This window comes from Sinocyclocheilus rhinocerous, unplaced genomic scaffold, assembly GCF_001515625.1.
Source record: "Sinocyclocheilus rhinocerous isolate Xijiao unplaced genomic scaffold, SAMN03320098_v1.1 scaffold1107, whole genome shotgun sequence".
In the NCBI taxonomy this organism is placed as follows: domain Eukaryota; kingdom Metazoa; phylum Chordata; class Actinopteri; order Cypriniformes; family Cyprinidae; genus Sinocyclocheilus; species Sinocyclocheilus rhinocerous.
Window position 1 is genome coordinate 641,460 of NW_015647084.1, and position 11,223 is coordinate 652,682.

At 38.1% G+C, this 11,223-nt stretch overlaps 3 protein-coding genes across 3 annotated transcripts; 2 read left to right on the plus strand and 1 right to left on the minus strand.

Moving 5' to 3' along the window:
• Positions 1 to 584: 584 nt before the first annotated feature.
• LOC107708738 (retinoid-binding protein 7-like) lies at positions 585 to 1,803 on the plus strand. The gene is made up of 4 exons (XM_016513038.1): positions 585 to 730; positions 960 to 1,138; positions 1,304 to 1,405; positions 1,518 to 1,803. Exons 1-4 carry the CDS (start codon positions 658 to 660, stop codon positions 1,569 to 1,571), a joined length of 408 nt encoding a protein of 135 aa, XP_016368524.1. The 5' UTR covers positions 585 to 657; the 3' UTR covers positions 1,572 to 1,803.
• Positions 1,804 to 2,383: 580 nt separating this feature from the next.
• On the plus strand, positions 2,384 to 3,980 carry cenps (centromere protein S). Its single transcript, XM_016513047.1, has 5 exons — positions 2,384 to 2,555; positions 2,687 to 2,810; positions 2,884 to 2,917; positions 3,015 to 3,081; positions 3,565 to 3,980. Exons 1-5 carry the CDS (start codon positions 2,529 to 2,531, stop codon positions 3,706 to 3,708), a joined length of 396 nt encoding a protein of 131 aa, XP_016368533.1. The 5' UTR covers positions 2,384 to 2,528; the 3' UTR covers positions 3,709 to 3,980.
• A 2,168-nt stretch (positions 3,981 to 6,148) lies between these two features.
• Positions 6,149 to 9,908, minus strand: LOC107708745 (TAR DNA-binding protein 43-like). The gene is made up of 6 exons (XM_016513048.1): positions 9,650 to 9,908; positions 8,646 to 8,901; positions 8,090 to 8,268; positions 7,759 to 7,899; positions 6,928 to 7,098; positions 6,149 to 6,763 (listed from the first exon to the last, which is right to left on the minus strand). Exons 2-6 carry the CDS (start codon positions 8,884 to 8,886, stop codon positions 6,278 to 6,280), a joined length of 1,218 nt encoding a protein of 405 aa, XP_016368534.1. The 5' UTR covers positions 8,887 to 8,901; positions 9,650 to 9,908; the 3' UTR covers positions 6,149 to 6,277.
• Positions 9,909 to 11,223: the final 1,315 nt, after the last annotated feature.

Consider the following 11,223-nt stretch of genomic DNA (forward strand, 5'->3'; position numbering starts at 1 on the left):
TACCAGAAAGGTCTCAGGGACAGTCGGAATAGCAGGTTTGTAGCTCTGGGGGAGAAGCAAGATCATCGGTTGGGTAATATCAAATGACACCCTCTAGTGGTTAGTCTCAGTATAGTTTTAGAGATTTTAAAGGGGTCATATGATGCGATTTCAAGTTTTCCTTTCTTAATTAACGTATTTATTATTATTGTACTGTAATTCGAAAACCTTGACTTAATAATGACTTTTGGTCATTTTGATTTTGGTCAGTTCATCACAGAAGACTTCATTTTATGGTGTCTTACTTTTATTTATTGTGAACCTTCACTGCCCACATTCACACCGGGTAAATGATGACTGAATTTTCAGTGTGAACTTAGAATAGATGAATTATAAAACCCATATGAGAACTAAACCCACCTCAATGCAGCCTCGAGACAACTTCTGAAGCATCACCTAGAGGAGAGGGTCAAGAAAAGTTGCCTGCCTGTATGAGTTAAAGAAATCCCTCTGAACAAGCCTCTAAAATAGCTACTGTGTCCTAGGAATCACCCCATATTACTACACACAGACCTGCTGTGAAATACGACGCACCACATCTGCTTCTCTCATTTCCACACATGAACCTTTCAATTCCAGCTTCTAGGTTCAAAAGCTTCAGGATCAACAGGATCAAGCATGCCTGCAAACTACAGTGGAACCTGGGACATAGTGGACAATCCAAACTTTGAAGGTTACATGGTGGCTCTTGGTGAATATGTCATTCATTGCATTTCTCAGGGTTTTCATATTTTATATATTAGGTATTTTACACACATATGTATAGTAGGCCTTTTATTTTTTATATTTTAATTCATATATTTTTAAATATTTATTTATTTTAGTTATTTCGTTTTTTTTTAATAAGGGAAAATGGTATTGTAAATGTATTTACAAAGAATATGGATTTAACCTTGTGCAATGTAATATATGTAATACAGGAATTGATTTCGCCACCCGAAAGATGGCGAGGATGCTAAAGCCGCAGAAAGTTTTTGAGCAAGACGGAGACTCTTTCATCATTAAAACTTTTACAACTTTCCGCAACTACTCCTGTTCATTCAAAATCGGTGAAGAGTTTGAGGAAATCACCAAAGGACTGGACAACAGAAAATGCCAGGTGGAAAACACACACACACACACACACACACACGAGAGATTGGCAATGCAATGGTGTGTGGTCATCGTCTAGAGTTTGAGAAATACGCCCAGAATTGAGAAACACTGCTAATATATACTGTATATATATATATATATTTTTTTTTTTCTTTTTTTTTTCCCACAGACAACAGTCAACTGGTACAATGACAAACTTGTGTGTTTGCAGAAAGGAGAAAAGAAGAACAGAGGATGGACACACTGGATGGAGGGAGACACTCTTTACCTTGTGAGTCAAGCATAGGCCTTAAAATTTAAGAACACAACAATATACATGTAATTTTCAGATAAAATGTATAAAAATGCCAAAAAAAACAAAATAAACGTTTTTTCTCTTAAAGGAACTTAGATGTGAAGACCAGATCTGCAAGCAAACCTACGAAAGAACTGCTTGAACCATTGTGTTGAACTGAAATTCTTGCAAGTTTATTGAAGAATAATAACATACAGACGGTTTCAGCATTAATCAATTCTCAAACAAGTGAACATAGCATTACAAAAAGGGGGGAAAGCATAGAGGAACGCAAGAGTGTCTCCAAAAATATGTCTTGTGAGGAGTCTGTCACTTTTCTTATTTGTAGCACGTTAAAGCGATTTGACAAGCAACTTTGTTTCAATAAAAAAAAAGTTATGTTTCAATAAAAAATTCCACAGAAAATGGCATATATTTGATGCATTTATTATAAGTGCTATAGGCCTACTGCAGTTAATTATTGATTTCAGTTCAAAGGGCTGAGTGTATTTTGTCTTGTAATGCATGAGACTTTTTTCTTATTGATTTAAAGATCTAAACAAATATTTAAGTAGGGGAGACTGAGACTGATTGGCACAGTTTTCCTACATTTTGTTAATTCATGACTAAAATGTTCAATTGTTGCAACTACTAAGCCCAACACAGCAATGGTTTCCACAGTATTGAATGCTTTATTTTTAGGGAAGCAACAGTAGGGGAGACTGAGACTGATTGGCACAGTTTTCCTACATTTTGTTAATTCATGACTAAAATGTGCAATTGTGTCAACTAAGCCCAACACAGCAATGGTTTCCACAGTATTGAATGCTTTATTTTTAGGGAAGCAACAAACAGAAATAATCACTTGTAACTTCCCCGTGTGACATCATCATATATTGAGGAACGATCCATAAAAGAAACATTTCTTTCTATATTCTTTATCTTATATATAACGGACATATAGTACCTATAACTGACATTCGCTCCGCATCAGTAGGAGGCGCTGCTACGGCGATAATAAACGCTGACGCCGTCACTACAACGTGAAGAACACAATTCGCGCTATTTTTGTAACGCCTAAAAGCACAGAGTTGAGCTTTACCTTATTTATCTACTGAAAATGGATGAGGACGAAGCACAAAAACAGGTTACAACACTAAAACTTAATGACCAGCTGATGCGTAATGTCTATGATATACTTCGCTACTTTTTGTCATTATAAAGAACTGTTCGGGGTTTTCTCTCTCTCATACTGCCAGTATTTCTGTGGTTTTATAGAGGCTTAAAGCAGCTGTGCACTACACTGTCGGCCGTCTCTGTCAACACATCGCCGCAGACTGCGAGAAACAAATCACTAAACAGACAATAGCAGCTATTGCAGAGACTGCGTTCAGACAGTGCGGTAAGGCTTGATTCTGTGACATTGACGAGATTAAACAATATTTATTCACGCTCCTCCTGTGTCTTCCCTCTAGATATATTTGCCAAGGACTTGGAAGCGTTTGCGAGGTAAACTTCACCCTCAAATGTAGTTTCTCCTCAGTAATTATTAACGACGTAAGAAAGATGCTTTATTTGTACTGACGCTTCTCTTCAATGTTTGCAGGCATGCTAAAAGACACACAGTTACAGTAGATGATGTAAAGCTGACAGCGAGGAGAACCACTGCACTGGTAGAATGATTTCAGAAATCAAACATTAAAACATATTTTTGCAATCCATGTGCAAGGCCCCACCCCAAAAAAAGACATTTTAAAAATGTAATTTTTTTTTGGTTTTAAGGTAAACAACCTTAAGGTAATTGTGTTCAGAAGTCTTGTCATAGTAAAAAAAAATAAAAATAATAACATTTTTCATACAAATCTTATAAATTTATTCTGAATTTTAAAAAAAAATCGATAAACAAAACATGAAATGTCAATATTTAAGTTAATATAAAAAACGTAAGTACATAAGTGGTGAAATATTGTAACTGTTAATGAAAATATTAACTTTTTAAATTTAACAGGATTTTTAAGTTCTCATGTAATTACATCATATTTAATACAGTATCATATTTGTAAGTTACAAGGAAATGTTGCCATTTAAGCGCATTTAGATTTTACAGTTCTATCAAATGAGTGAAAAAACATTGTACCTTTGCTATACCTTCACAGTACAACTACATTCAGCAGAAAAGCGAAGAACTGGCTTTGAACAACCAAGAACTGAAGGAGAAGAGGAAGAGGAATGCTGCCAAGAGGAAGAGTAAAGACATGGAAGCTGAGGAGGAGAATGAGCTTGAAGACTGGACAAAATAAATGAACAAATCCTCATTATTCACATTTGAGTTGTACAAAGAAGTTGTTTTTTTGCATGTAGTAATAAAACAGCTGTGCAAATATTTGTACATATATCACATTCAATTCTAAAACACCAATCTTTTTTTTACTCAATCATGAGTTCGTGTTTTATTGTAATAAAGAATCCTGTAAACATCTCTTTGTTGGCAGTATGAAGCTCTATGAAACAATAGATTGTATAAAATATTTTAAATCACAAATTTAAAAAAAATGGTCTTGGGGAAAAAAAAAAAAAAAAAACAGCTGTGCAAATATTTGTACATATATCACATTCAATTCTAAAACACCAATCTTTTTTTTACTCAATCATGAGTTCGTGTTTTATTGTAATAAAGAATCCTGTAAACATCTCTTTGTTGGCAGTATGAAGCTCTATGAAACAATACACATTGTATAAAATATTTAAAATCACAAATTTAAAAAAAATGGTCTTGGGGGGAAAAAAAAAAAAAAGACCTCCAGTCTTTGCCTGCATTTTAATAGAGTGCGCTGCTTTCTCAAAACCAGATCAAGCCTAATACCATCTCAGTTCAGGACGTTTTCAGCAGAAAATACAGATTGAAATGTGTTGGGCTTAAACGGTTCTGAGAAAAGCGCTTATCCTGAAACGTCAATCAAATTCTGCTAGTCTACCGTGTCCATTGCCGTTACCAGAGATGCAGAACCACAGCATCCTCCATCTTCCTCCATCCCCAAACGGACTTCCCGCCTGGGTTTCAGTTGCGGCCAGCCATATTCCAGGCCCCTAAATGTGTGAATTCAATTAGTTGTGTGGCATTTCAAACATCACGTGACAAACCAGTATGAGAAAACGGCAATCTAAATTTAAAAAAAATGGTCTTGGGGAAAAAAAAAAAAAAAAGACCTCCAGTCTTTGCCTGCATTTTAATACAGTGCGCTGCTTTCTCAAAACCAGATCAAGCCTAATACCATCTCAGTTCAGGACGTTTTCAGCAGAAAATACAGATTGAAATGTGTTGGGCTTAAACGGTTCTGAGAAAAGCGCTTATCCTGAAACGTCAATCAAATTCTGCTAGTCTACCGTGTCCATTGCCGTTACCAGAGATGCAGAACCACAGCATCCTCCATCTTCCTCCATCCCCAAACGGACTTCCCGCCTGGGTTTCAGTTGCGGCCAGCCATATTCCAGGCCCCTAAATGTGTGAATTCAATTAGTTGTGTGGCATTTCAAACATCACGTGACAAACCAGTATGAGAAAACGGCAATCTATTCAAATTAGTTTTATTGAAGCACTCCCTTCATTTGACAATATAAAATGCCTTTGAAAACACTGAGCGACGTTATCTAGAGGGAAACTCCACAGACATCCACAGCACTCAACATACAGGTCGCACTTACACCATCACTCATGTTTTCCCCCCTCAGTGTCCACTGAAGATGTCATCCACATCAGTTCACACTTATAGATCAAGTTACAAGGAAATAAAGCACACACACCATACAGCATTCAGATGGGATTATAAGAAGCAAGACAAAGTATGCATCATCATCACAACATTCCTATATAAGCACATTGTCAGTATACTAAAGGAGAAAAGCAAAACGGGGGATCTAGGGAGACCAAAAAAACAAAAAACAAATCCATGAGGTACACAGTACTAAATGTCCATCAATTTGGGCTCAATTAAGGGGGAAACTGGGTAGTATCAGCAGCTCTCATTCACACGCTCACCAAACCCACCCACTGCAGTCACATTTCGGCTCGTTCATTGCACTCGCAAGTCTTTTCGTTCGTGCGATCCACACTTTCTTCGCTCACTCGCAGCCTTCTCACTCTTCGCCATCATCACCAATCGCACTCAAGGGTTGTTTTAAAAAAAAGTCACTTTCTGCGCACTTCTTGTCTTAAAAAGTGGATTAAAAAAAGAGACACCCACCGTGTCATCGAGCCGTGCGAAGAGAGCATATAGACATGGGGAGGAAGGTGGCATAATGACCTCAGCCACACTGTGCTGCCATAGAGGGTGCTCTTCCCAGGCAAACCCCACAGATGTCAACTGCAGAAGAGATTTTGATGAAGGCTTGTTTTAAAGGGTTTGGACTGAAATAAAGCTGAACTGGACTGAAATAAAGCTGAACTTATAATATGTTCAGGTTTCAACCAGATTCTTTCCAATGCAAGTTTGTTTGTTTTTGTCCTACATGATAAATGTACTTAAAATATGATGCAATTCTCATGCGTATTCCGATATCCACAGATTTTAACAACATGCATTATAAGAATCTAGTTGAAATGCTTCATTTGCATCGACCAAGACAATAAAACATGGGGGAAAAACATAACACCAAAGATGGTACATATAAACGTAGCACCCTGGTTAACATCTTACTCCAAAACACTAACTCAAATCCCATTCAGTGTACAAAACATTCTTCTTTTTTTTTTTTTTTGTCCCCAGACTACCTTTTCACCCATCCCCACTCCCAAAAACGTGACGAGATAAGTCTCTCAGAAAATACTTACCAAACACGCTAGAAATACTGACACTACAAACTCAAACCAGCTTACATACCCCACCCTGACGACTTGGAATCCATACTAGACCCAAAGCTGGAGTTAAACCCACTACCGCTAGAGTTAGTGCCGGAGCCCCAGCCGAGAGCGGCCGAGCTGCTGTAGTTGCTGTTGCCCGAGCTGTATGTTTGGGTCTGGTCCCGAGTGGAACTCGTGCCGCTTGTGCTCGTGCCAGATGTTGCCGACTGACCCTGCTGTGCTAACATTCCCATCATACCCCAACTGTTCTGTAGAGCGGCCTGGGCGGCAGCCATCATAGCTGGATTGAGGTTGAAATTGCTGAAATTTCCCATACTGCTGGAGCTACCCCCCATGCTGCTACGGCTGCCTCCGAAACCCTGACCTCCGAACCCGTTCCCAAAGCGCCCTGCCCGCTCCATCATCTGCCTAGTGTTGTTGTGTTTCGGCTCAGCATTGGAGATGTGCACGCTGACGCCCTTGATGATCAGATCTTCTCCGCAAAGGGAGGCGGCAACCTGGAGGGAAGATGGAAAATCTTAATTATGACATCTTAATTATGTATGCATGACCAGCTGATTTCTCCATCCAGAATAGAAAAGAACTGACAATTTGTCACAGTTGCTTAATTTTTTTTTTTCTATACCTTTAGGTTAATCACCTAAAAACAACAATAGCTTACCTGGTCATCTGCAAAGGTGACGAAAGCGAATGCTCTGAAGGGTTTAGGAATGAAAACATCTGTGACCTCCCCATACTGCATGAAGAACTGACGGAGCTCATCAGCGGTTATGTCCTCCGTGCAACGGCCCACAAACACTTTCCTGCTCCTCATTGGCTCATCTGGACCTTGCTGTTGAATTTTCAAAAAGATCATTCTGTTTAGCACCCCAAAATTAAAAGCCTCAGACTAACATACATACTTCTTCATATACACTACTGGTCAAAAGTTTGGGGTCAGTAAGCGTTGTTGTTGTTTTTTTTAAGTAAGACAGGCTAAGTTCACACTGCGAGTCTTAGTGCTCAATTCTGATTTTTGCTCAGATCCGATTTTTTTGTATAGCTGTTCACATTGTTGTTTTAAATGTGGCCAGTATCAGATTTCCAGTGTGAACAGATCATGGTTCTGAACTGACCCGCATGCTCAAAAGAACAATATGAACACAAAAAAATAAAAATCGAATTTGGGCCACATTTGCCTGCAGTGTGAACGTAGCCTTTTACAAATTACAGCCCATTACAAATGATTTCTAATTCAAATAAATGCTGTTCTTTTGAACGTCTAAGTATCGAACAATCCTGAAAAAAAAATGTCTTCAGCTTTGCCATCACAGGAATACAATACATTTTAAAATGCATTAAAATGAACAAATTTTACATTGTAATATTTCACAATATTATTGTTTTACTGTATTTTTATCAAATAAATGCATAAGAAACTTACTTCAAAAACATTAAAAATCGTACCAATCCCAAACATTTCAACTGTAGCATAAAAAACAAAAACACTAACCTTTGAGTTGGGTAGTTTGCAGTCACACCACCTGCCATCAATCATGTGCCGCTGTGACATCACCTTACCCTGAGCCTCCCACTCCGCAAACCTCACGAACCCAAATCCTTTCGAATTTCCCGTCTTCACGTCCCGCTTGACCTAATGTAACAGAATCAAGTCAAGAGCTGCGTTCATACCAGATCTACTCTGACTTCATGACTGACAGCTGAGCCACATAAAAAGTTAGAAACATTAGACAGAGACAGAAATCATGGATTGCTTTCACCAAAATATGGCAGTACAAAGACAAGCACAGCTGGAGAATTATATTTTTATCAGTATGTCTTACCTGCACCATGATGACTTCCCCAAACGTATTGAAGTAGTCTTTTAAGTCTTGTTCTGTAGTCTTCCATGGCAGACCCAGCACAATCAGATCTGAAGTCTTCTGATCTCCTCTCTTGATCTTCGTTGCAGATGAAGCATCGATCTCATCCATCTTCCTCTTATTATCCGGCAGAACCGTTTCTAGAATAGAAAAGTTCACTTGTTACATGTTCACACATCCACAGAATGTCAATCACCCTTCATGCAACAAAAACAACCCCATTAAATCATGAACTGGATTTTTTTTTACAGATTTTTTAAAGATGTAAAGCTGAAGTTTCCATTACCCCACTGTGCTCAACTTGGGTTATTATGACATATAACCTCAATGTTCAAGTATAAATTAACCCTAAAATGCACACAAAAAAGACCCTATTCTTGACCCATGTTTCTAGGGGTAACAGTTAGGGTTGATAATGTCATTTGATATTATAAAATATGCTAATTATTAGGAATATTTTTCATATTTATATTCTAAATTGAATCAGAGGCTTATTCGTAATGATCATATGACCTACCTTTAGGGTAATTGACCACATAGACCAGGTTTCCCCAGCCGTTCTCGGGGGCGTGCAGGACTCCTTCCACCAGGCGAACTCCTCTCATGCACTGAGACACCGGGCTCCGGTAACGCAGGCCACAAGCCCCTGGAAACTGAGCGGCCACCGTGGAGAGCAGCACAGTGCCATCGTCCTCTGACGGGATCTCCATCGGCTCCTCGTTCTCCTCCTCCGCGACGCGAATGTACATCTCGGCCATCTCTCCTAAATCGAGCTGTTGGTGAGTAAATTGTATAATTAGTGGCGATTCCTTCGTGAAACAATCAATGTTTTTGAACGAATCTTTCTCGGTCACTTTGATTCATAAATCGGACTGTTTTCCAGTGACCAAAGATTCGCTATAGCGAACCAATAGCAATCGAGTGCAGGCTGTGAAGGAGCTGTATCATTGGTTGGACAAGCCGAACGACCACGCCCCCTTTACTAAACGAGTCTGTGTTTATGAATAAGAGTCAAAATAGCACTGAACGAGACATCTCGTTGGTGAACGAAATGCATTATTGAAATTCACGATTCAGGCTATTATTGTTAAAATAACAGGTGTGCGTTGTTGTCATTTGTTTGGAAATTTGTTTATGATGCTTATATACTCGGTAAATGTAAATATGTAGAAACGCATTTAATACATAATAATAATAATAATGTATTTCAGTTTCGTTGAACGAATAATTCAATGACTTATCACGATTAAAAATATCAAAATGTGTCACTGAACAAATCTTTTTAGTGAACCGATTCAAAAGAATCGAGTCGCTGAGATGAAACAAAAACCCTTCCACTAGTTGTAATGTGAGCTGGGCCTTGCGCGCGACTTCAGTACTTCGCGCGTGCGAACAACTCGCGAATCCTTATTGCTTAGCAACAGTAAAATTCGGCCTCAACAGACCACGAATAGTTCGATATACGGTGTAGATACATATTAACGTATGGGTTATAGTGAAACAAAATTAAAATAACATTACCAATGAACAACTGCTCGGATCCAGATTTTCCTTTGTTAGCGCCACCAGCAGCAGCGCTCCTCGCTCAGAAAATGTGACTGCCGGGAATGAATGAGCCAGTGAACACAACTCTCGCGGAAAACAGTGTGAGTTTTCTGCTCTTATCGGAATAAAACAAAATAATGCTATCTCTGTATACAATATCAAGACAATAATATTCCGTTACACACTTCTCATGCGACACTATTTTCGTATCAAGATGGCATTACCTAAGTCATGAAGGAAATACGTCACACTTGGGCGAGCTCACTTTTACATGTGCACGGGTGGAGAGAAAGAAAACAAACATTGTTGTGTGCAGTGATGTTTGCTTTGCTGGTGATGTATAAAATGTAATTAAACAAAGTGATGTTTATGAACAATCTAAATGCAACAAAGATGTCAGTGTCATTTGTGTAACAGAACACTTAACTGATGAAAACAGAAGAAGCACCGTTCCCTACGTACTAGTGGACTGCTCTCAGAGTTATAGTGCTCCTAGTGGCAGATATGAGTATAACACCCATGTTATTAACTCGAGATGTTCAGTGATGGGGAAAGCAAAGTAAAAGTACTAAAATAGTTTTTGTCTAAATTTGTCTTTTACATTTTAGCAATATCATTTCCCTTGTTTTTTTTTTTGTTTTGTTTTTTTTACAAATAGTACTTAACTAATTTTTTAAAATCATGTTAAGGCAATTACCACAGCTTAAACATAAATGGCAACATCTGCTCATACCAAAAGAGTTAAATGATTTCAAATTCACCCGTTCGATAATAGTGATATTATGATAAAAGAAAACATATAATAATGCTAATATGACTTCATTGTGTAAGTTCAACAGTATATTAAGACACAAAATATATGATGTGGACATTACTGCATGGTAGGAATAACTCGGATATACCTTTACATTTGTATTGGTGATGTGTGAGTGTGTTTAATACGAAACATTTTGAGTTGTAATAGACATTTAATCATATAGGTTAATGGTCATCGCAAAACAACAATAAAATAAAGATGGGTTTCCAAATGTTGATCCTCGATTGTTCAACGCTATCCATCTGCGTTAGGGTGACCGTTTGTCCTCTTTTTGGACCTAAAAAGTGCGTCCGGTCCGGCATTCTTCTTTTGCTTTCAGTCAGTCGCCATTCATTGTGTGCGTTTTTGCAAACTTCATGTATAAAGTTCAGTAACAGTTGCATGGTTGCGAACGCATTTGTCAAGTATTTACTGCCAACAGTTCCGTATAATACACGGAATCCGCCCGTATTTAAGGCATCAAAGAAGCGCAGTTTGTCCCGTATTTAAGGCATATGCCGTAATCTAGACCATACGAATAACAAACTCATCTGAGAATTAATCATTCTTTTTGGACAAGTGTTTGATTTGTGAACCAGTGGAGGATGAAGTACCTGAAAGCCACGCTTAGTAAAAGTACAGATATCTTACCAGAAAATGACTTTGGTAGAAGTTAAAGAATATAGCCTACTTGAGTAAAAGTTTTAAAGGATGTGGTTTTTATTGTACTTAAGTATGAAAAGTATTTTTTTTA